Below are 26,822 nucleotides of genomic sequence, written 5' to 3'. Positions count from 1 at the left end.
AACTCCTCGTAAATAAAGAATAGAAGGTTTCTGTTTTTATGTTCTGTCAATTATAATTACAAATCAATTATAGAAAGCTACAAATTTCACTCTAGAAATTTCCATATCCCTGAATACAGATTTAGAATTTTATAACTAGTCATAATTCCAACTCTAAATTACTTATTGAAATTAATATATGAAATGTTACCATTTAAATTATTATTTACAATTCTTTAATAAATAATTGACTTAAATATTCATATTTTATTTTGTAAATATAAAATATAGGTTTGGCATAAGCTTAAGTAGGGGTGTAAATAAATCCTATATCTGTGAGAAGTGAAAGGGTGTTTACGTCCGATTAAGTGCAAAACATCAATTAAATAATTCAAACTGTTTTGTTAATAAAAAATTTATAAATTATTCATGAGTAATAGTCATAAACAAAACTGTTAAATTAAGTGAAAAAAAAAATTGATGGTCTGACCTCTTTTTCGACCCTAGTCCAACGCTCTTTAAGGATTTCACTAGACCTGACCTATGTGATGTATTTCTGAAAACTTTGTCTGAGTAAGACATCTCCTATGCAACTCTTATCTGAGTGAGCCGCCGTCTATGAGCCTAGTTTGGTGTGTTTTTTTTCTTATCACTTATGCATAATTCGACCCATTGTAATCTCTAATAACAGTTTTGATTCACTATAAAATCCATGTCAAGTAGACCTTCTTCGATCTCAACCTCTGATACTTCCTGACGAGTGCAGTACTAATCATAGTGAGGCAACCTACACTAAAGCAACATCTAGCTAATAGTCCAATCATATTAGAAGTACGATCCAAGTACTATCACCTTGGTGCCCTACTACACTGCGCGCCTAGCCAACAAGTTTCACGTCGACGTGAAGATTCCTTCTTGTTGGCTATATAAGGTCCAACCATAGAAAGTGAAAGTATGAACTTCTTCTCGTGCATAAAGATTACTTTTTCCCGTCAAACTACCTCTTTTTTTTCCTTGCTCGCACCCTTGTGAATCTTTTTCTTTCAACTCTAAGCTGACTTGACTGTTAGAAGGGTCATGTCGATCATATTGACCCAGTTGATATGTCATATGCTTTGACATGTAGGGGGAGATAAGAAAAGGAGGGATCGATCAAATTAAAAATTTGAATAATAATTCCAATAACTTAATTTTTAAAATTGACTTAGCTAATCTCTATTATAGTATTATCTTATTAATTAAGTTTAAATAGCATAAAATGTAATTCAATGACTCATTTACCTGTGCCATAAATTTGACTGACCCGACCTAATTTATTGGCTTGACAAGATCTAGTACGATGCCATTCATCATAAACTCCAATAAATTTTAAATTTACTATAAAATTTATTTTTAAAAAGAAAATTCAAGCGGATGAAATGAATAATGAAAAGAGATAAATCTTTCAATATTATTATCAGCAGTCACGCTAAAAATGTTACAAGTATACAACGAAAATTTTCATTTCGGTCCATTAGTTTGATTGCTGATATTTCTTCCTAAATCTTTGAGGTTATAAATGCAAAGGCGATGAGTTCGATATATAATTTGTTGCTGCTACAAATATAATTTTTCCCCTTTTACTACGGTCTGTCTCTTCGGCCTTTCCGTGTCCCCCAATCTCGCTTTTCTCCGGGTTCTCTCGCTCGCCCCTCGCGCTCTCCCTCGCAGGCGGGCGGGGGCAAGGCTTTTCCCTCTCGAGCTAGCTCTTTCGGGTCGCTTCCGCCGCGCCTCGGCACAGCCTCCAGGTAGCCGATTTAGATCTACTTTCGGTTTCGAACTCGCGGCGGCGGATTCGCTTGTTTCGATGCGATTCTGAAATCGGCGAAACGTCTTGCCCGATTCCCACCTTGGTCTTGGTTTTGAGGGAGGTCGATTGTGCGGCAGGGGATGCCGCTAGGGAAGGAGATGTCGATTTTCGGTCCTTCACTTTTTGATTTGAGTTTGGAGGTTTATGATTATGGAGAACAAGGAATAGGCTAGTGTTTTAATTGGAATGTGTCGGTCAATATTTTTTTCTTGATTCCCACGTTGATTTTTCTTTTTCCTTTTATCTGCTGGATGGGGTGAGGTCATTAATGGAAAGGGAAGGGGAGGGAGGGAAAGGAAAGGAAAGGGATCCCAAATCGGGGTGTAAGTAAATAGGCCATTTGAGATTTGAGGGGTAAGGGAGGATAAAAGTTCCCCTTCCCTCCCCTCACCTCCTTCACCTCCTCCCAAAATGTCTGTTTCAATCGATGTATCATGTATGGTTCCCTAACTATAAGGAATCAAAATGTGAGAGAGTTTGGTAGATTGAGGTTTTCATCAATATGGTAGCTTTTGATAATAAAATTGTGTTTGTCTTCTTGATTTCTCCCTTTTTTCCGAAACTTCTCGGTCGCATGCTGGAGGATTTTCTGTTTAAGTTTCATTTACCTCCCGTCTTATCTAAATCAAATGGTTTACTTACCACTTCAAATTGCAAAAGTGGAATAAATAAATAAATACCCTGCTTTTTTATACTCTATACTCTTTGCCTTGTGTCCTTCCTCTTCCGTATCTAACTTTTTTGAAAAATAAATATATATAATTTATGCTTGCAGTGGAAGGAGTGCAGGACGAAGTAAGTTGGCAATGGCCGAAAATATAACAGAGAATTCGGGAATGAGCCTTAGGCCCTCTGTTACAGATGGGATGTTGAATGAGCAGCGTTGCCCATCTGGGGACTCCATCACTGAATGGCGATCTTCTGAACAAGTTGAAAATGGAATAACTTCCACTTCACCTCCTTATTGGGATACTGATGATGATGATGACTGCGGTGCGTCTCGCTACCCCCCCTCAATTTGCTGTTTCTCCTCCCAAGTTTCTTCCTTAGCCCATCATGTAATTAGCATTAGTTTTTGTTAATAACTGGAGGTTCTTGTTCACCAGGCCAATGTAGATTGGTCTCTTTAGATACAAGTGTGCTTGCTGATTGACTTTAGTCTTCATGCGCCAAAATCTTTATGCTTGCATCGAAAGATTCTTTTTATGAAGCTATAGCTGAATTAAGCTAGTCATTTGGAATTAATGATCTTCCATTGTTACACAGATTCATAAACAAATAACACCTATGTGCCAAGAAATTTTGATCGTTAACATGCTAAACAAGGAAGCAGCGTACAGCTCTTCGTTTGCTCTTGTATTCATAGGCTCGATGTGCATGCAGGTCTTACATATCTTTGATAATGCAATGATATGTTGTCTTAGATTCTTCTTTATTCTCATTATTGATTCTTCTTGATACCCATTGGTCTTTCTGCTTTGGTGGGTGATATAATTAGAGTATTAGACCCTGAAGACTTCTGAATCAATTAGTTGTAGCAATCTTCTAGCTGAAAAAAATGGTGCATCTGGTTTACTTCCTCTTCCAAGAAACTTGCTTTTTGTTCATTATATTGATTCCATACTTGTTCCTGCAAATTTTGCTTTTTGCATCCTACATTGGCTCTTTAATACCGTGATCGAACCTCTTTTGTATCTCCTTTTGTAGGACCAAAGCCTTCTGATCTCTATGGAAGATTTACATGGAGGATTGAAAATTTCTCAACCATCAATAAAAGAGAATTGAGAAGTGATGTATTTGAAATTGGTGGTTACAAATGGTATATGTTTAATTTTCATTCTATTACAATCATTGATCATTTCATCTGCTTATTTTTTCCCCCATTATTTTTCAGTTTGTGCTTTCTTTGACATCCAATTTGGTGTATTTGATCTACTTAAAGTTTGTATTTCATAATATACAAGGCTAAGAGTTTTGTTTCAATAACCAAGCACCTACCAACTTCGAAGAATTCTAGTGTATTACTATACCATGAAATTCTGAAGCTCGTGGTAGCTATAAGAATTTCATGTTATTTTCTAGTTTTAGCTTCCAAATATTTGTTCTGCAACTTCAAAAAGATTTGCTATGCCAATTTGCTTATACTAACTTCAAATTCACTGTTGCAAAAAATTTGATTTTGAAAAATTTTATTACCTTCCACAAATCTTGTATGTATGTTGTTGCAAGTGGTAGGGTGTCCTGTAGCAATGTGGATCCATATGGAATAAAACTGATTCTTAATAAAATAAAGACTTTTACACAGATTCATTGTCTATAGGTTGAATTGCCTATGCCAACTTGCCATTCTAGTCTCTTATCGCCACGTGTTAATTTTGTGTAAGTGTTTTGTGCTTTATATATTTTTTGATAAAAAAAGGTTGAATGTTTTATTTTATAGTTTAAACAACATATTGGATTAAGTAGATAATACGGATCATGTTTGTAGAGAAGGATAATAAGTAGAAAAATCTATAAAGAAAGAGGGATATTTAGTTGCAGCAACTGCCCCTCAGAATGGTTCTTTACGTTAAAGAAGTGTTTAATGCATATGCTTTTCTAAATGCTTCGTTGCTGTATCTTATGTTAGAATGGTCATTAGTACGAAGGTGAATTTTGCTTGTTGAACTAGGTCTTGCCAATGGGATGGAATCCTTTTGCTATTCTTACCTGGAACTATCTAACTTCTAGCATCAGTTGCTATCCCTTCTGTAGAACAAGAATTTGTGTTGGTGAATGGTGAAAGGCGGGAGTAAGCGACTTACTGGAGCAGAGGTGATGTACTGGGTGTTGGTATCCTGGAGCAGAGAGGAGGGAGAAATAAGAGAGTGATGTTGAGAAAGGGATAAAGAGAGATTGAGAAGGGATTAGAGAGAGAGAGAGAGAGAATGTGAGATTGAGAGAACAGAAGAGATAAATAAGATCAAGAAGATAATTTTATTGTCTTAGTTCTTATTGTACAATAGTTTATATGGATAGAGAAAGATTATACAGGGGGAAATCATAATATTGCTCTATTTATTGAAATAATCAAAGTGATGTCCTTTTTTTTTTATCAAAGGAGCACCAGTGCCTAAACATATCCCCATCCCTTCAACTGAAAAGAATTACAACTCAATAGCCTCCCTGAAACTATTCAGCGTTTCTAGCTTATAAGCGTTAACATTCCAAAACTATCTAGAGTTGCACACAAGAATTATTACCCTAAATTATATGATTATTTAAATTATATTTGTTGATAATGTTGATTTGTGACGAACTGAGCAGAATTGAAAGGGAGCAGTTTTAATGAAATTGTTTAATTTTCTACTGTGGGCAAAAAACATCCAAAAGTATCTGAGTATATGCACACAAGTATTATTGCTCTGAATTGTTATTCTTTAATTATGTTTGACTAAATTATGGAGATTGGATGAATTGGAAAAAATTGTTTTTACTGGAACTGTTTAGTTTCTCCAAAATTTATGCAAAACCATCACAAAGATAAGATATGAATATCTGCTCACACATATTGTTGCATCAACTTACATGTTATGTCCCCATTAAATAAGGAAATTGTGGATTTTGGACAAGATGAAGAATTTAACATTCTACAAGTCTATAGATTGCACACAAACCGTTTAGCTTTTCCAAGGCTGTGGAAAAACTTTCCCTTGTATGTGCATTTTGTCTATGCCTGCTACGAGTTGTTCCTTCACAAAAATAATGAATAAACAACACTAGTATAACGTATACCAAGGTTTTCAGGAATGGCTAGATTGTGAAAACTGGCAGTTTTTTTAGGTTATGGGAAAAATAAAGATGCCCTACTTTTTGCACCTGCTACAATATCAAAATCATAACAGAATTAGATGAATTACTACACATCTTCTGTTATAGAACAATTGCAACTCAATGACTGCACATCCTCTACAATAGATGCCGATGATAATATAAATAAAAACTGAACATTTTCAATGTTGAATAAATGTCTGTCGTTTCAAGTTTGATATCTCAGATTAGTATTTTTTTTTAATTCATTAGATCATATTGAATGCATTAAGAACTACACCATTCTCCATCAACTAGCAATTTATTCTCCTGTTTAAATTCCATTGACCTCTCTTTCTCCTTTGTGGGTTGCTTTAATAGAAGATAAGAAAAAGATCTCCCCAACACAGTCTATCACCACTATTTATAGGTAACGACTTATAATCTTATACAAAGTTAAACACCAATCTCTTTCTTCTGATGACCTCGTTACAAATTTTATGAGGAAGAAGGTAAAGATTGATAGATTAATGACTAGAGTTGATATTGGTATCTGCATAAGGATTGCATCCCACTCTTCCAGTTGTAGTGCCATGCATTGCAACATTAGTTTAGGCCTCAACCAAGGAGCACTTCAGAGGGATGAGGGTAACAACTGAGAATGTATTTATGCTCTTTTGGACCGTGAAGTGCTGCTGGATGAGGTTGTGTGCGATTCCAACAGGGGGACTCGGGCGTCGAGCCCAAAGGTCAGGCATATCATCTCCTTATCACCTGGATAAATGATTTGCATGATCAGGGCATTATTATAATTTTTGCCCAATTATAAACCAATGTCTAATAAATTCCCTTATTTATTGGAATTATAGTTTCAGTAGTAACAATGTCCTTCATTTTGTTATCAGGATGTCTTTCTACTATGACTAGAGTGTTAAGTTTATCAAATCCATTTAAGGATGTTGCTATTTCCACTCATGGTAATCTCTCCCTTATTTCACCGACTTCAAGTACTCCCACTATGATCTTTTGGGAGTCGAGCTAAGTTTATAACTTTCTCACCCCCATCAAATCCTTGTCAATGATTCTCTTGGTTCAATGAGTAGGCGATCAAAGTCTTTGTTAGTGATATCTTTGTTTGGTGTGTCAATTTTTTCTCATAGTCTAGAGATTTAATTGTGGTCGTTATTGTTTTGCAACTTCACTCTTGTTTCTTGCTTTGTGAATCGTGTGCTTATGGTGTCAAAGATGTTGGGATCTAATATACTTGATCATTTAGTATATTTCAAATTTTGTCCTTAAGAAAAAAATGAATCAACAACTATAACATCAATGTGTTGGATCAGATTGATGGATCCGTTGGTGGATCAATCTCGGTAACAATGCTATTTTTCTCCTCTTAAGATAGCTTTTGGAGTTGAAGGACAGTAACCTCGTCTCCCAACATATATAAGAAAAATAAATAAATACAAGCAAATACAAACTCTATATATAAATCAAATGAAAGGTCTCTTGCTTGGTTGGTTGTTTTGTTTGCTCTTTGAAGGCTCTGGAATATAGCAACACTCGCCTAATAACCCTCGCGAACATATCTGAACCACTTGCATAGGGACTTTTGTTTGTGATTTAAATTTGTTGATCAGTTGATTATTTGTTGTCCTTCAGTCGGCTGTCTACTTATTAACCATTGTCCAATTGATTGCTTGCTTATTAATCAATTGCTATCTTCCTTACAATTGACTACTACACTGTAGCTAGTCTAATTCAACCATTGTCAACACTTTATTCATATTTTGAATTATTAATAGATCCAATTTTAGTAGCAGTCGATTGGTAGTCAATTGATGATGTAATAAAACTACTACTACAAAACCTTTAGTTCATTTTCATTTAATCTTGAGGTGATTATTTAGTTGACTTCATCAACAACAACTACTAAGCCTTTATCTCAATAAGTGAGGTTGGTTATATGAATCCTTTGGGCTCAATTGTTACTATATCCTCATTTATGCTTTAATGAATTTTATCTTTTTTAATCGTTACTAATCGAGTTTTGGTCTTCCTTTTCCTTTAGTAATGTGCGTATTTGTCAACATTACCAAATTGGGCATTTATTGATCTTAAGTACATGTCTTACTATCTTAAACATATCTTTTGGAGTTTTCCCTCAATAAGTGCAACTCCGACTCTCATGTTGGACTCGTGTGCTTGCTTCATAGCCCAACATTTAGTTTTATATAACACAACAGATTTAATTGTCATTTTGAAAAACTTTTCTTTAAGCTTTATCGGTACGCTATGATTATAAAGGACACGTGCCACCCTCTTTCATTTTAACCATCCTACTAGTGTCTTGAATAAAACATCCTTTAACTCAAATTTTATATATTCTATCTTTACTAAGCCTAAAATCTTTAACGTTCAATTTCTTCCGCCAAGCTACGAGATTAACATTTACCCTTTTTCGTGTCTAATCAACCAAAACAATGTCATTTGCAAATAACATGCACCATGATGTGTCTAGTGAGTTGAACGTAGAGTTGATCCTTGATACAACCTTATTTTTATATGAAATTCATTAGTTGATCCACTCGGAGTCTTCTTATCATCACATTTTCGTACGTATCCTAGTTTCAATATAAGCTATGCCTACACATTTCTTTTCTAGAATTTTCTACATTTGAAGGTGGCATAACTTTTTTCTACGTCAATAAATAGTTTTTTTTTTTATTTTTTATACTTTTGAATTAGTTGTATGAGAGAGTATAACTTTTGTCATCGACTTTTAAGGCATGAATTCAAATTATTATTTTTGATTACCTTTGTCTCCTTAATAATTTTTAATATTAGTTTTTTCTAAAAATTTATGGTATGACTTATTAACTTAATATTCATATAATTCTCATAATTTTGTATGTCTTCTTTGTTTTTATACAAGGGACTAAATGCTTATCATCCATTGATAAAATTTTTCTTTGTTCTTATTATTAGATTGAATAACTTCATAAGTTATTCAATATCTTATTTTTCTAAGCACTTTCATACTTATATTGAAATAAATTCAGTCCAATTATTTTTCTATTTTTCATCCATTTAATGCTGTTCGACTTGTAAAATTTGAGTTTTCTAATATAAAAATTTAAATTTCTATGCCTCCTCTTGCTTAACTTAAATTTACTAAACTAAGTTGGTCACCTAAACTTTCATTAAAAAGGAGTTGATGAAAATACCTATTCCATTTCTCCTTTATATCCTCATACTTACTAGTACCCTATTGGATTCATCTTTAATACATTTTATTTGGATAAGATCCCTTGTTTTCTTCTCTCTCGCTTTAGTTATTCTATAGATATTCCTTTTTCTTTCTTTTGTATCAAGTTATTTATACAAGGATTCAAAAGCCTCATTCTTGGCTTCAATGACTTTTTTTTTTTGGGGGGCTACTACATACCTTTTAAAGTTTTCTTCATTCCTACGAATGTACAGGACAATTTTTTTTAGTTTCTCGCGTACTTTCTCATTCCACTATTAAATTTTTGGTGGTGATCGTCCTCTTATTCGAGTATGCTTTTGACTATTATTTTCAAATTTAATATCATTTTATCCCATGTCATATTCAAATTGGTATGTATTTCTCTTAATACTTGTGTTTCTCCCCTCTCTTGAAGATATTTTACTTTTTATCCTTTAACTTCCACTACTTGGTCTTAGGTGTCATGCATTGATACTATTCTTGAGTGTCGTCAAGTAATAATAAGATCAAATCCACAGGGATTGTTGATTAAACACTAGTTAACTTCACAGGCACAACGAAGTTAAAGGTTGGTTCACGAGTGCTTGAAAACTAGAAATTGAGAGAAGAGAGAGAGAGAAGTAAAGAGTGAGAGAAGTGAGGGGGAGGCAGAGAGATCACGGAAGGAGGTTAGAGTGATCTAGATTAGAGAGCAGAGAGATCACAGGAAGTGACAGCGATGATCAGAGAGAGAGAGAGCATAGGGTTATCAAAGCTGGTTCGGGAGTGAAGGGCAATTCTAGAACTTCAGTTTCACTTAAATGAATGTAAACACCTAATCTATGTTTGGTTTCCCATCCTCAATGGGCAGTTATGTAGGTAGATCATCTTATGATATCCGATGTGAATTTTTGCTTCTACAACAACATATCAACCCTAATCATGTTCTACAATGAATTATGTTTGATCCATTAAGCTCTATGGTGGCCTAGGACTCCTCGCGGCAAACCGGGTTACACTTTCATATCCGACTTTTCGTGTCTCGGTTTTCTATAGGTTGGAGGGTCGGGTTCTCCTTTCTGTTCATCCCCAATCCCTCGTGGGATATGAACTTCGTGCTTTTGGCATCGAAATCGTGCTAATACGGTAGAGTCGGGCCATAAACACACATTTTCTCAAACAAGAAACATGCAAACATATAGATTAATCGAAAAGATGTTCACATAACAAAAGGGTCACTCCCTACATCCTAGAATCATGAGAATTACTCCATAACAAAGGTATTACAATCCAAAGACTACAATAAAAGCATTCATACAATCAAATTAGAGAATAGAGTTAAGAGATGCTCAGGGAGAAGTATTTGGAGTAGTTTCTTGCGCTGGAGGTGGATGGAATGTTAGAGGGGGCGAAGTTCCCTTGTTTTAGCCCCCTTGGCCGATCCCATCGAATCCTCTTTTATAGGCGCTAAGGTCGGTCGCGTGACACGACTTGTGCCACTAGACACGGGCGGCTGTGTCGCACAAGAAATCTCTAGATTGGCGGCCACGACCCATGGTGCTAACCATGGGCGCTCGTGGTGTGGCTGTCGAGCCTGCCATGACCCGTGGTGCGGTGGCCGAAGCTGTTATGGCTCGTGGCGCTTACCATGAGCACATCATGGTGGGGAGGCAGACCTTGCCATGGGCTGTGGTGCTAGCCACGATCGCTCGTGGCAGGGCAGGGCTCTTTGGCTAGGTCTTTTCGCTCTCCATTTCGCTCCAATCTTCGTTCTTGTCATCCAAAATACACAAGAGCAGTATCTAGGATCAATAAAACATGTAAATCAAGCATAAAGGCAAGTTATCTTAGATCATGTATGCAAAAGTGGGTTGAATGTAGTGCGAAAATACGATGAAAATCCTATATACTTCACACTTGTCAAGGCGCGTATCTAACATCATTAATGTATGTTGGGTGGTTAGTACCAAGCAATCTTTATAAATTTTTTTCTTCTCTTCTTTCCGACCATAAGAAAGTTAATTTATAATTTATTGTTTTCACTTTTGAATGTAATTAGGCGCTCTTCTCTCTTTTTGAAAAATATATTAGTTATTATAGGTTTATATGCTATCACGAAATCTAATATACCTCTTTTTGTTCATATCTTATTCTAAAATCATAACCCCCATGCACCCTGTCATATCCTTATTTCTTAATCCTTACATTTCCATTAGATCTTCTCCTATTAAAATTATTTCATTTGTTGAAATTTTTTGTTTCATCTCACCCTTGTCCATCCCGCATATGTCATCACGGATGGCTTTCACTTATTCCGTCTTTGTTGCAATTTATGCTGATCACTTCTTTTGTTCTTACTCATTTTTAGGCACGTTGAGTATATTGCCCACAATGCCTTCTATCATTTTCGTTAAAAAGTTTTAATATGGCTTGTTGGAACTTATTGTCCATGGTTGGTGCACATACAAATTGTACATACATGATTACGTGATTAATATGAACACTGGCTTGAGCCCTAACTAGCTGACGAGCGTGGAAGGTGCTTTCTTTTCTATTCACGTGGCAAAAGGCGATTCGCTCGCCCCAGCGCCCCTGCCAACCCGTCCCTAGGCTAACACGGAGGAGATAAATCACGGATGGCTACTAGCCATTAATGCAAATGGCCAAGACATGGGGGAGGTTATGCTCGGTCACGCCGAGTTTCGACCCCAAGACCTCATGTGACAACACCCCATGTCTTAACCATCGCACCGCCCCGAGGGGACACTTTCTTTTCTATTCACGATCTGATGGCAGCTTGATTGCCCGTGGTTGCTCATGCATAAAGGAATAATCTATATTGGTTAATGGGGAAGGGAGGGATGGTGGTTGCATGTGACTTGTATAGAATGTATGCTGGGTTTGGTATATTAGAGTAGGGAGCAGAAAGAGATAAGAGTTCAGAGAGAGATAAAGAAAGATTTAGCATGGAATAAAGAGTGAGAGAACATTTGAGATTAAAAAAAACAAAGAATAGCGATAGGATGGCACACCAAGAAATGAATGAATTATCAATCAAAAGAATAATCAGTAATTTATTATTTGGCTGATAATTATGATTTATCTACCAAAAAATTTTGCAAGGTGGCCGATAATCCATGGCCATGGTTAGTGAATGTCATTTATCAAACAAAAAAAGGCTAGCATTTTTTTTTAAAGTATTGGCCAAAGCCGGTAATTATAGCCAAATATATTTGTATTAAATTGACAACCAAAATACATTTGACTCTTAAATTTTAAAAGAAATTACTAACCTTTTTTTCTCAATTTATGGAGCCTTTCTCTAAAAACTGTTTTGTAAATTTGTGAAAATTAGTCTAACATTACAGCCAATTAATTTTTCCACATATTTTTCTAAAAATATAATTATTAATTTATATTGGTATTAATTTACCCACCTATTAATATTAATGTATGTATAAATAAATTTCTAAATATTAATTTTTATTAGTAATCCATTTTTTTCACATTGAATATATTATTGTCAATATATCTTTAAAAATTCAATTGTATATCATACATATAAATAAAATAAATAGTAAAATATCCAAAAATGATAAAAAAAAATACCATCATATCATATAAAAGTAGATAAATGATAAATTCAATGCCAGACAAAAGTAAATTTTTACATGAAAAGTGTTTTGCAATTGCATAGTTTAAAATCTTGATCCAAGCTAAAGGTGTTCCCGGGCTAGAATGAGATGTGTTAATCATGCTAGTGGGGATTGCACTAGTGCCTATGCCCAACCCTAAATAATAAAAGTTGAGGGGGAAATACCAAAGGAGCAAGAAGTTTCTTCCCACTTTGTTTCTCATGTGGGTCTATTTTGGAGTGATAAAATATAAAATAAAATATTTCTTTATTTATAAAATATATATTGTAAACTAAATTCAAGCGACACAAATAGAGTAGGAGGGGGAAATCAATTCTCTCGCATTTTTGTCCCTCATATATTCAGGTTCAAGTCCACACCATTTACATTTTGGATAGGGTGAGGTAGCCTCAATTGGGTCGGGGTGGGAAAGAGCAAATTGTCATTTTATTTCAAATGAGTAGAGAAGCAAAGACACATTTTCATGTCTTGCGTTTATTGATCAATGGGCAAAAATCAAAAGGGCCCTTTATTTTTGGAATCATCAAGATGACGCCCCACTTTGATTTTTTTTTTGTTAAAAGTGCGCGTCACCGCCTTGTAAAATGACACAACTATCCTATATTACAGTGTTCTCATTATTATCGCTCTCCTATATTTCCTGTTTAAATCCTAAACATGGGGCGCGTTGTAGCAACTACCATTCCTTAGCTGCTACAACTGAACTATCACAGTTGTAGCAGTTATGATTCGTAGCTGCTATAACATGAGTTTTTTTTTAAGACAAATTGTTTTAAGTCTTCGAAAATGATTTAAATGATATTTTTTTTTGAGTTTGAAACCGGGCTATTATGGGTTCCACCCTGTAATCAGTTGTAGATCTTTGAACGTGCTTCGATTTGATATATTATGCGTTTCGTGGTTTAACCCGAGTCAAAACTTATGGTCGCTCAAAGTTTATGGTTTAACATTCACGTTATAATAGTTACGACACCGTAGTTGCTACAACTATATGGCAACTCAGTTGTAGTAGCTACGAAATTGTAGCTACTACAGTTTCCTAACTACTACAACTCAAATGTTAAATCTTTAACTTTGAGAAACTATAACTTTTGACTCAGGTTGAAGCATGAGATGCACAATATATCAAATCAAAGCTCATTTATCTACAACTGGTTAGATGTTGAAACTTGTAACATCCCGTTTTCGGCTCAAATAACGTTGTTTAAATCTTTTTCAGAGGCTCCGAACAATTTTAGTCTTAATTTTTTTTCCACCATATTGTAGCCGTTACGAAATTGTAGTTGCTACAAGTTACAATGTGCTCCAGGTTCAGAATTTAGGCCAATATAAGAGAGAGATAATAATGAAAACAATATAGTGGAGGATAATTGTGTCATTTTACAAGATATGGGGGTGCCTTTATGATAAAAAATCAAAGTGGGGCGCCTTTTGATGATTTGGAAAAAAATAGGTGCCCTTTTGATTTTTGCCCTTGATTAATTGTTGGAATGAGATATTTCACCCATGACAATTAACACAGAACAAAATCATGGGTTATCTGTCATCGTCTACATGGGTTTAGCCACATGACTTTGGATCTTATCTCTCCATTAAACTTATGTACGTGACGTTATATGCTATTTGGGTTTGACTTCATGATACCTATCCCCATTAATTTATACACAAGGCTATATTGTTGGTCCCATGTTGGTGTGTTTGATCACTAGAGGAATAGCATACATGTTTGCAAATTTAAAATTCCACTTCTCTTGTTGCGATCTCAGCAAGGTCACAAAAAATTATTAGCAGCGGAATACAAGAAAAACATAGAGCACATACCATCGTATGCATTACTTATGTGGTTTACGATTCTCCATAATCAATATGTTCATGGCCTATACCCCTTTCAGATAATTACTCCCAGAATCTACTATTTTTCTCCTCTTTGATAAATTGTACAATATCAACGTTTACAGGAGTTTTTACAAAGAGGTGGGATAAAGCGATAATGCTCAATGACAATGAATAAAATTAGGGCTTTCTGTAGAGGGAAGATGATGCTTTGTTTCAAACCTTTGAACTCTTGCAATGACCTCGTCCACAGTGCTTCTCTGGCACAACTTTGCTGATGTGGCATCCAGTAGTCGATTGGTAAAACACGATCGGTTGATGGTATGATCATTTCTCTTGCTTGCGACTAGTTCATATGATGAATGGCGTCTTCATCCGGGTACTATCGGTCTATTGATTGCCCATCTTTAGTTGACTGGTGTGATCGTTTCTCTTGATTTACAACCAACGACTCCTTCATCAAAGGTCATCAATCTCAAATCATCAATCAATTGGACATCATCCATTAGTCGACTGATTTAATCGAGTCCCATAGTTTGAGATATTTTCGTGCGATAACACAAATATCCCTTGCAGTTGACTTATAATAAAATTTTGGTCGATTGCACATAAATTATTAGTCGATTGCACCACTTAATACAAACTTACTGTAAGTTTGTAGTTGACTAGTTTAGGTACCCTCGGTTGATTGCTCTAGTCGACTTGTTAATTTGACTTTGGCCCATCTAATGGTCGGGTTTGCCTAGATTGAGTTCTACCCTCACCCAATTACTAGTTTGCTCAACCCTTAACTTACGGTAGTTGCCATCTCTAGTAGTCTTCCACCATGCTTTTTGTCCTTGGATGCATGAGCCTTCTAGCTCCCTTTCTGTGTCATCCTTTTTACTCCACCTGGGTACTCTCCCATCAAGTTTCTTGTCTCTCAGATGCATTGAGCTCGTCGGTTCCTTTCGCATGTCATCCTTCATGCTTACTTGCGTCATTTGCTTCTTGGTACAGTTGCCTTCGATGCTCCCCATCCTACGGTCCTTTGAGTGTCCCATACCACCCTTCTCATATTTAACTTGGAGCTTGAGCCATTGAGTACACACTTAGATGCACAAGTTAAACCATAATGCAATGACTAACTTAAACCTTTTGTCCAAAAATCAAAACCCATGACCACACCAAATCACTCGGGGTTCCAACATATATCACGAATAATATCTAAATTATTTTTATTATATTGATTAATATTTTTTTTGCTACATCACCAATTAATATGCAAGTTTATATCACTAGTATTATTCAAATTAATTAAATTATTTTAGTTACATTAATTTGATTTTTCAGTAATTGGTTACTTAGGTCAACTACCACTACTTTCCATCCCAGTTCATTTCGTTTTGAACTTCTTGATGGTCAGCTTCCTCAACAGACTAGTGATGTTAGCCGATATACTTGTCATTATTAATAGCTGTGTTCTATCCAGATTTTACCATAATGTGCTATAGATATAGCTTCTTAATGCACTCTGCTGAGAAAATAGCCATTCTCCATTTATTCTAAATATTTGATTGAATTCACAGGTACATTTTGATCTACCCTCAGGGTTGCGATGTGTGCAATCATCTTTCTTTGTTTCTTTGTGTTGCTAACCACGACAAACTTCTACCAGGTTTTCAACATAATTTTTGGTGTTCTTATTGGTTTACACAGATTAATCTCTAATTTTAGTACTGAACTTGTGCCTTTGTACTTCACGTATTGGCAGGGTGGAGCCATTTTGCACAGTTCACAATAGCTGTAGTCAATAAAGATCCTAAGAAATCCAAGTATTCTGGTTAGTCAATGTCCGACAATATGAACTTGCAGGTATTCTATTAAGTTTTACTAATCTTTAGCAGGAGCTTATCCTTATAAGAAATTTTGCAGATACATTACACAGATTTTGGAAGAAGGAGCATGATTGGGGTTGGAAAAAGTTTATGGAGCTATCAAAAGTTTTTGATGGTTTTATTGTTGCTGACACACTTGTTATCAAAGCTCAAGTTCAAGTTATAAGGTTTCTGTTTTGTGACTGCTTCCACACTAACATTATTTCTAACTTGATTTTTCTACTTGAATGGATGTCATAGTTAAAAAGAAAGCTTCCTTGTGTTACATATGTTGTATTATCGTTCAAGTAATATAGACCATGCTTGTTGACAGAAAAGGGAATAACAAGTGTTAAAGAGTTTTTTTTTGTTGATATATTCTAGTATTCCATATTTTGTATAGCAATGTGTCTAGATATTTGAAACCAATGGATTTTTTGATATACCTTAAAGATTCATATTAGAGTATAATACTTGCCCTTTTGATGTATCATATGGGACTATGACTATGACTAGCTAACTTAAACCCTGTGATCTGAAATTGTTAAGTTAACAGTTCTCTTATTACATTTGTCATTTGAAAATTTGATGTTATGTTAGAGTCACTCTATATTTTTGTAGTAATAATAGTTGTCTTTTGACTTTAATACAATGTAATTTTATCTTCTTAATTTGGTGTTCGCATGATTCTCTTGGATTAAGGATTTTCTTCTTGAATCCCCTTTAGAAGACACTGGGGTTTCATGTGATGGCATGACCTTTCCTTCTCAATAATGTTACTTGTTCTTCTACATCACCATCATCATGTATTCTTTACTAGTTGTCATTCTTCTCCCTCTCCACGATGCAATTCCTTTTGTTTTTTTGTCATCTCACTGGCCTTTCTTTTCTACTCTCATGGCGGTGTCGCCTCTGCCTCTCCTAGGGTTTCTTCTCTCTTCCTTCTGTTGTTTCATCCGTCTGATCCTCTCTACAACCCTCACAATTTGTCACTTAATGGTTGTAAGCTTTCTTATGATATGTCCACCATGAAGGGAGAGTTAAGGAAGAAGATTATATGAAGATTATATCTAACTCCTTTGAAAATTCATCACAAACTTCAGTCCAAATTGTTGTGCATGTAAAAGTTTCTCAATTGCTACATTGGTTTTGCATGTCTATTTTTCATTGAGTGGCTTATTAGTTTTGGTTTTTCACTTGCAGGCTTTTTTCTACTTTGCGTCATAGGCTATGGATCCTTCCTCGGGATCCCGCATGGCAGGAGTTTCGTGCACCGGGCTGCCCTTTTATATATTCTCTATCTTATGTAGGTATTAGAGTTATAAGATTATAGCTTAGTCCCACATTAAATTTGGTCATTTGGTGTTATGCTAGAAGATAGTGTATTGATTATTTTGTGATCCCAAAACACAATTTTATCCCTTTATTATTACAATGAAATTTTAATACCCATGCTTTTATTATGCATGGTGTATGAATGCCTAATGTGATATCTCTGTTGAGAGCTGTACTTTTACTTGTTTAATCTTATATTCTAAGTTCTTATTATGGTTTCTTTGCTATAGTTGTATAATTTTGTTTTGGTTGGATTTTGACTACGGATATTTTACTTTTTTTTGTACCATAGCTTTTCATCACTATGTCTATGTTTGCTGATTTTTATAATTTTTCACATCTGAATTTGATTTTTTTAGGGAGAAGTCAGATCAGCCTTTCCGTTGTCTTGATGGGCTGTATAGAAGGGAACTGGTACGAGTGTATTTGTCAAATGTAGAACTAATTTGTCGGCGTTTTCTAGAAGAGAGGATAGGGAAGCTTAGCAAGTTCATTGAAGATAAAGTAAGGTGGTCCAGGTATGCATTTTACTGATCTTTTTTAACTTTCTTTGTGAATCATGAACTTCATTTGTATCTATTTTTAATTGCATCTGGTTTGTATAGATTTTAGTATCCTAAGATTTTCTTTCCCTGGGTGCAATATTGTGTTGAATTTTACTTGGATTTTGCAGTTTTAGAGCCTTTTGGCTAGACATTGATCCATGCAGTAGGCGGCGTATGTCAAGAGACAAGACAGATGCTATATTGAAAGTAATAGTCAAGCATTTTTTCATAGAGAAGGAAGTCACATCTACTTTGGTTATGGATTCCCTGTACAGTGGGTTAAAAGCTCTGGAACTTCAGAGCAAAAATTTGATAGGGAGATCTAAATCAGCAGATTTAGAAGAATTACCAGCGCCTGTGGTTCATGTTAATAAAGATGTGTCTGTATTGACTGATGATATCCTTTTGTTGATTGAAAGAGTGGTATCTGACTTTTTGCCCAATCAACCTTTGCCTTCAAAAGATGACAAGTGTTTACAGAACCGTACAAAGGTAAGAGATGGCGTCCTATGGTACATGTACATGTGCTGACATATGAGTTTCTTGTTTTGCAATTCTACACACACTGATACATATAATTTATTCATATATGTGGGACATTTTGTTTGGTTATTATCTGTTGAGCAGTTTGTCCTATGAAAAGTTATTGTTTCACATTATGGACATGATTTCCTAGTATACATTAGAAGTCATCATGGCAATGAAATACCTTTTTCCAGCCATCCATATCTAAATATTTTAATTAACCAAAATATGCAGGAAGGGAGTTCTGGAGATGAGTCTATTAAGGATTCTTTAGACCGTGATGAAAGGCGGCTTATGGAGCTTGGCCGTAGAACTATTGAAATTTTTGTCTTAGTCCACATATTTAGGTAACAAGCAATCATTTTACTTGTAGTCAAATCAAAGCCTAATTCTAGTTAAAAGGAAAAGAAACTTTTCACCTGTCTATCATAAATATTATTTTTATATACTTACATCTTAGTTAGAAGTCAAATCAAAGCCTAATTCTAGTTAAAAGGAAAAGAAACTTTTCACCTGTCTATCATAAATATTATTTTTATATACTTTTACATCTTAGTTAGAAGCAAGGAATTAAATGTCGTGATGACCCTGCGGTCCCTGCTGGCAACGCCGGACGACCCTGCCGGCGACGCCGGCAGGGTGCCGGCACTGCCGGACCCTTCCGGATGCTTCTGACAATGCTTCAGGCGTTGCCGGACGCCCCTGCGACGATCGCGGGTGAGCGATTTGTGCGATTGTGTTTTTTTTTCTTTTTTCGATAAATAATTATTTTATTTAATTAATTTAAATAATTTCTAAGGATGTGTGATATTACCAATAGACTTTTATAAATGCTAATAAAATTATCCTAATAAAATATATTTAAAATTAAAATAAATTTAATAAATTTTATTAATTAATATTCTGTTTTTTTTAAATGTTTTAAATTTTATTTAAAAATTTCTAATATTTTTTTAATATTTTGTTTTATTTTAAATTTAATTTAAAATTAGAAAAAATTCTTTAAAAATTCTATCTAATAAATAATATTTATATTCTGATATTTTTTTAATATTTTTTACTATTTAAAATATATATTATTTAATAATAATTAATTAAATGAATAAATAGTTAATTTATATAATTATTATTATATATAAAGTAATATCTTATATTAATTTATATACTTATTATTATAGATAGATCCATTTTAATTCGAATTATTGATATATCAATTTTATTTAAATAAAACTATTTCTAATTATTTTTTCTAACAATATTAAATTGTTCAATAATTGAGAACTTATAAAAAATCAATATACAACTTATTTTTATATACACTATAAACATATTTATCTTATAATTATTATATATAAATAAAAAAATACCGAAACTATATTAGCACGGTACGATATGATATCGAAACCGTATCGTTCCAGTCTGAGACCGAAATTTTAGCACGGGTCGAATTTTAAACCTTGGTTAGAAGTCAAATCAGTGAAAGGTAATATTTTTATAATTCCATCTTGGAAACTGTTTTGATTAGATGTGTGTATGAAGTGTGAACACTGCAATTTATGAACTTATGCATTTTCTACCGTTTGTTTATCACACGACATTCTCAAAACTCGTCTCTCATCACAGGCTTATAATTTTTTGCTTTCCTATTTAAATTTCAATATTTATCAAGGCTTTTTCTGAGTAACATTCTGTAGTCCTTATAAATATTTGTGCTTAAACATCAGTCCACCTTATCTGCTGGATTTTTTTTTTGAGATTGCGATTCATAAGGATTACATTTTAACATACTTCAGCTGTGAATTGCTATTATATGTAAATTAACCTGCTTTTTGGTTCCATGTTAATTTCACAATTGTGTTCGAGCAGGACATCCCTTTAAAATAGCTAAAGCTTATCCAAGTACAATCCATAAGTACAATAGTAAGCTTGAATATTAGTCCTGCATTCTCAGTAATGTAAGGTTGGCCATAGTGTTGATCTGACTGATTGAGTCTAGGAGTCTTGTGTTAAGGCTCTGTGACTTGGGCAAATTTTGAGTGTTGGGTTGGTGACCATGTAGTATTACTATATTACTTCAACCACGCTTCTTTATTACTGCAAGTTTTTCAGTCAATCCCAATAGATTCCATGTAAATAAAAAGTTCTTAGACTATATAGGCCTGATAAACTAACGAACAGAAACTTCAACCTCACATCATCTGGCATGCACAACATAGTGTTTGTATAAAATCTGCCACTCTGCACTCAAAAATTACATTTTCTGGTTTAGCTGGCATTCCATATATTGACTCACATTCTTATTCCACAATAGAGGTGAGGAGCTTCTTGAGAGGTCACCCATCTCATCTAGCATGACTTACAGAGTACCTGAGTAATTTGCACTAAAAGACATCTTATTACTCATCTTTAATCTATTTAAGACACTTTACACCCATGGTCCATGCCCTAGAAACTTGTTAGGAGTTGTACCTTATCTAAAGCCCTCTTCCCTAGCCATCGCCCTTATCCTCATTAGATTGAGTTGTTAGAGGCCTTCTGTCTTCCACTAGTTCTTGAACCACACACAACTACTAGAAGGGATTTAATTTGATACCAATATTAACATAGCATGTACTTGACAACATCCAAACATCCAGTTATTGTCCAATTTAGCCAACATCCTATATTGACAGCAAATTTTGACTCCAAAATGAGGAGCTTAACAAGAGGTCATCTATCTCGAAATTGCTTCACACCAATCACACTTAAATATGGAGTTCCTAGGGAGAACCTAGTCAATTCTACCAAAAGATATCTCTTTATTGGGATTACATAAAAGGGCCACCCACGAAGCTCCTGCCAATGCGGGGTCCCGAGGAAGAGTTCATTGTACACCGTCTTATTAAAGCAAGAGACTATCTTTGAGACTCGAACCCATAACTTCTAGGTCATACGACACAACTTTACTAGTGTGTCAGGCTCCCCTTCTTTAATTGGGATTACATATTTAATCATATTTTACATCCATGGCCTACCATTGTTTCCCCTTTTGGGGTGTGTTCTGATTTGGTTTTGCCCCCTACGCCCTAGAAGCCTGCAAGAGCTGCACCTTGTCCAAGCTCTCTGCTTGGTGATCACTCCTGCTCTTGTCAAATTGTCATTTGAATCTTGTTTATTCTTGCTATTTTCCTGCTAACTAATGTTATTGTGGTCTATTCTCTTTCTTCTGATATAATAAGCATATTTAAGTTTTTTTTACTTGGTTTCAAATGTAAGATTTCAAGTTATTCTAGTCTTTCATAATCCATGGTTCTTCAACATCATACAGACCTCAGTTTCCCTTGGTAACTGGTAGCATCTTGAACAGCCTCACAATTGTAAATAAGCTGCGACTCTTTTTCCCCACTAAAATTCACTTGCTCTCTATATTCTTCCAAATCAGATATGCTATAGTTAAGCTAAAAAGAGTTTTTTTGTTTAAGCTATGAAATCATCTAGTTTGTCATTTTCGCAGGCTAACTTGCCAACCTCCTTTTATGCCTCTCTAAAGTTGTAGTTGAATATTTCTTGAGTTATATAGAAGATAGTTACATACGATTCCAGCCACTGGGCCGGCTTACTCAAAATATAGTCAGTCTAGTGGTTGGGATAGTCTTGGCCATCAATCTATGGAAGAGCCTTTTTCTTGGTATATGAGTTATGCACTGCATTATGGATTACTAGGCCTATGCGAAACATTTGACCAAGATTTTTATACTGAATGGATTTTTGTCTATTTGTCTTCTTCTATCTTGTTTAGGATAAAGGTCCAAACATTAGATTGATGCACGGAATTAAATGACATTTGAGCCAAGCAAAAAAAGGAGGATTCATTTGTATTTTGAAAACTAGTTGGAGTCCATAGCTCATCTTTTTTGAAAAAAAGAAATGAATGAGCTTGAACTGAGCACAATGATAACTGAGCTTAATATTGTTTTGTAAGAGCTCGTTAACTCGATTTTCTGTCCAAAGTTCAACTAGATACATATTGTGTTTACAAGTTTGCTAAAGCACGACTCATTAGATGAACCATGTTTATTATTTGTTTAATGGTATATGTTATTGTTAGCATTGCTTGAAAGAAGAGTTTATGAGATCAAAGTATAATTTGATTTATTAAGTTATTAAAAAAAATCATTATTAAGATGCTTGAAGAATGAAGGACAAACATTTTAATAAAAATAAAGCTGTTATACAATGTTATTCTAATTTTTGAGTAACAGATGAAATCACCATTCTTGAAAATCAATTTAATTTTATGTTTGGAAGATCAACTATAAATTCTATTTATTTGATAAGACAAGGGAAAAATATAGAGAAAAAAAAGTATTCATTTGTATAGGATTTTTATTGGTAGAATCCTAAACTATTGTGGTAAATTTTACAGAAGAAAAGAATGCCTAATAGTTATATTAATGTAATAAAAGCTATGTATACTAATTTTGTTACTAATGTTAGAGTTAGTATAGCTGACAAACAATATTTTCTATAGCTATAGACATCAAGGACCAGCTTTAAGCTCCTTTTTTTTCCACATTAAAACTAGATGAACTAACCAATGATAGTCAAAATAAATCTCCTTAAGACAATATTGTTTCCATCTAATATTGTGCTAATGTATGAAAATGTAATTAGATTAAATTTGAAGCTTAAATGGAGAAATATTTTGTAAACTAAATGTTTTAAAATAATAATTAAAATACTAAGCTGTGCCACTACATACAAGAGGCATTTATTGTTCTGCCTGTTAATCGACATTGGAACTATTCCGCACCAACACTTGGTGGCAGGCTCTTCACCCGGCGACAATGGCTTCGAGGAGAGACCTCAGCTAAGGGTGACTATCATGACCTCATAGCGGCCAGGCCTAGCCATGACGGTAGGATGTTGCCACCGGCAATGCTTCACGACTCCCTGGCCTCCACGGCAGGTTGTTGCCTCCAGCAGCGCCTTGCAATTCCCATATTTTCCCTCTTTTTATATATTTTTTTTATCCCTTATCTCCATCATCGCGATTTTTTTTTCCCATTCCTTTCCCTCTTTGTGTTCCTTTGTAAGAAAAAGTATAACAATGTAGGAGTATAAGGAAAAATATAATAATGCAGGACCAAGATTGAAAAGAAAATTAAATAGAGTATAATTTCTAATCTTATAAACTATATTACTATGATGAACCAAATTATTCTATATATAAATTTGGTTTAATTTATACTGATAAAAATAAATCTAAACTAAACTCAGTTTGAACCTACTTGATCATAATCGCCAAGTTTACTATTTGGTGGACTCCACCTGCCCCTAAATCCATTTTTACTCGGCCCTAATTTTTAAAGTTTTAATTTAATTTAACTTAATTAATTATTTTAAAAAATTAAAAAACTAATTTAAAATGTAAATTTTTTAAATAAGATAAAATTTGATATATAAAATATTTTTGGTGTTCTAACTTTTATGATGTCAATAGAGATTGAGAAATAGTGCTAGCATGTGATACAAAAACTAAAGTTCTAACTTTTTTCTACATTTGAAGCATTAAAGTAGATTCTTGCTTAATGCACCTTGCATTATTTTTTGCTTATTCTTCTTCCAGGCTAAGCAGAAGCGCAATAATCGAAAAGGTAAAGAGAAGGGAAAATATGATAGGGGTAATCTTGCGCAAGAAGTACTGCAGCAAGAAACTTATGAAGAAGAAAGGACTTCAGATTCATTCTATACTGAGCCAGTAGAACATTCTATCAAGAAGATCGGTGCATGTGAAGATGCATCTGATATTTCTGACACTGTAGATGTTGCTACCGAAATGCTTCAACCTGATTTAGATGATCAAACTGCCAGTCCTATTAATTGGGATACAGATACTTCAGAAATTCATCTTACCACTGAAGCTAGTGGCAGTGATGTCCAGAATGGGCACATTGATAAGAGGAGCCAATCTATTATCGATGATAGTTCCTCAACTTGTTCGACTGACTCCGTCCCCTCTGTTTTCATTACTGGAGCATATAAAGGAACCATTTCACCAATCAATATAACTCAATCATCTCCCAACAGGTAAAAAATTTGTGAATCTTCAGTTTTGATTGTAAGACCTCTTGTGTTTAAGGTGTTAAAAACTGTATCTGCAGAGGAAAGAACCACCGGCGTAAAGAAACACACAGCAGAATCAGTTCGACTGTGCGAGCTGAAACTACTATTGTTGATAGAAATTCAAATCATGTCTCAGATAGCAAAGTTGACCAACCAGAATCTGCACTCACAGAATCATCCTCGAAGACTGAGATGCAACAGCAGCAAATTCAAGTTGAAAAGGTAGAATTTTTTGCCACAGTGAACTATCAGTTTTGTTCTATGTATTAGGGATGGGCAAAAATTCCAACTCACCTGACTTGATATGGAAACCAAACTGAACTGACTTGGAAGTTTAACATTTGTTTTTCAAATTTGGTTCAGTTTAATGGTTTATATATTTTGAAATTGTGTTATGGTTGCGATTTACCTGCATTTACTTTAAATAATAGATATACCCACATACAATACACATATCATTATAACACATGCACCTGTGTGTGTGCGCGCTATCAGAAAAGTTGAAAAACCTGAACCTGAGCTAAACTGAAGCAAATAATCACTTTTGATTTTCTCCCTAAATTCAATTCTGGTTCTCGGTTCAGTTTTATATTTATATATATATACAAACAGTTGAGGTTGGTACTTGGTACTCTGAAAGTTATTTACTTAATGTTACTGTGTCATTTTAGCAGGTCCTTTCTCTGCAAAACATGCAAATGGCCAAAGATCAGGTTGTGGTGGAGAGACAGTCCTGTTCAAATCTTGGTGAAAAGCAAAACAACTCTATTCAGCTGCTAAAGCAGTCAGCAACATTTACCTCGGACACTCTTGTCAGCGCTTCCAACAATATAGTTGAGCCAACTTTGAAACTTTCAAATAGCACAGCCCTTAGTGATAGGGTTCTTGCTCCATCATCAGGATCTCAACCAATGCCCTCCAGTTCCCTGGCTGAAGCTCAGAAGCAAAATGCACTGGCAAAACATAGTATTGCTCACCAAGACAATACAACGTCAAGGCCATCCAGTGCCCCTCTTACAGCAGCACCAAGGTCCACCGCATCTATTTCTCCCATTGTCCAAGCAGTACCTCTACTTTCCCGCTCGGTTAGTGCCGCTGGTCGGTTGGGGACTGATCCGTCTCCATCTGCCCCAAGTTATGTTCCTCAATCATATAGGAATGCTATAATGGGCAAAACTACAAGTGCAAGGATGGTAGGTTCCACCGATGTTTATGCTTCCTCAGGGCAAAGTGCTGTATACTCACAGTCTCCTCCATTGCAGTTATCATCTCCATTAAAGCTTCCACCTCAAACGCCTTTAAGGACGGACCAAATGTTGATTCGGCCTGGATTGACTTTTGGGTGCCTTAATGTGGAAGCAGTCCGTAGCCAGCACCTATGGAAGGATAGCAACCAATACAAACCCAGCAGCAGCAGTGAAAGCAGCAGTCAGAGGTATGGCTCAGCTTTGATGGATAATGATATGGAGAAATTCAATGTTTATGGAAAGTTGCAAAAAGAGTTAGTTGGGATTGCTTCGCGGACTATGCCCTCTCCGGTACAAGGGACCATAACAGAGGAGTTTCCTCACCTTGATATTATCAATGACTTGCTGGACGATGAACAAAACTTTGGTTGTACAGCTAGAGGTCCTGTTCATACTTTCAATCGGCAGTACTCCTTACCAGGCAATCTGTCAACCGCCTCCAGCCAGCATGACCAGTTTGAGCAGTACTATGAAGAGGGCGTTCTTAGGTCATATGGTGCTTCCAGTAACCCTCTTCAGGGGCTGCGAGATGGACTTCTTCAGCAGCCAGAGTTTTCACCTTATTCTAATAGATATGGCCAGTTTGATGGGTTGATGCGGAATCATTTGCCTTACATGAATACTGATCTATCGATGCTCCGATTAGGGGAAGGAGACGGCAATGGATATCGTTACCAACTTGGAGACCATTTGACAAGAGTAGGGAATGGATATTTGTATCGTCCTGCTAATGGGCCTTGAGAACTAGGATTGGTTATTTTGTCATATCAACGGGTGTTATCAAGGTAATCTTTTCTTATGAGCTTTGCAGTGAGCTGTACGTTTCCGTGTTCGTTTTTTTCCTTTTAAATTAAAGAATTTCGTTATGAAGTGA

General features: G+C 35.1%; 1 protein-coding gene across 1 annotated transcript; it reads left to right on the top strand.

Annotated features, from left to right (window-relative positions):
* Nucleotides 1–1,591: 1,591 nt before the first annotated feature.
* Nucleotides 1,592–26,822, top strand: LOC121997865 (TNF receptor-associated factor homolog 1b-like). Its single transcript, XM_042552531.1, has 12 exons — nucleotides 1,592–1,766; nucleotides 2,604–2,821; nucleotides 3,536–3,647; nucleotides 15,904–15,992; nucleotides 16,089–16,157; nucleotides 16,250–16,379; nucleotides 17,886–18,044; nucleotides 18,200–18,563; nucleotides 18,831–18,943; nucleotides 24,153–24,665; nucleotides 24,740–24,923; nucleotides 25,373–26,822. Exons 2-12 carry the CDS (start codon nucleotides 2,635–2,637, stop codon nucleotides 26,687–26,689), a joined length of 3,237 nt encoding a protein of 1,078 aa, XP_042408465.1. The 5' UTR covers nucleotides 1,592–1,766; nucleotides 2,604–2,634; the 3' UTR covers nucleotides 26,690–26,822.

This window comes from Zingiber officinale, chromosome 1A (assembly GCF_018446385.1).
Source record: "Zingiber officinale cultivar Zhangliang chromosome 1A, Zo_v1.1, whole genome shotgun sequence".
Classification (NCBI taxonomy): domain Eukaryota; kingdom Viridiplantae; phylum Streptophyta; class Magnoliopsida; order Zingiberales; family Zingiberaceae; genus Zingiber; species Zingiber officinale.
This window is presented reverse-complemented; position numbering and strand designations above follow the sequence as displayed.

Bases quoted from the DNA above. Each gene is read 5' to 3' on its own strand.
- LOC121997865 (XM_042552531.1), top strand. From the start codon at position 2,635: ATGGCCGAAAATATAACAGAGAATTCGGGAATGAGCCTTAGGCCCTCT. The intron at 2,822-3,535 runs GTGCGTCTCGCT...CTCCTTTTGTAG, and splicing joins TGATGATGATGATGACTGCG to GACCAAAGCCTTCTGATCTC. The intron at 18,944-24,152 runs GTAACAAGCAAT...GAAGCATTAAAG, and splicing joins GTCTTAGTCCACATATTTAG to TAGATTCTTGCTTAATGCAC.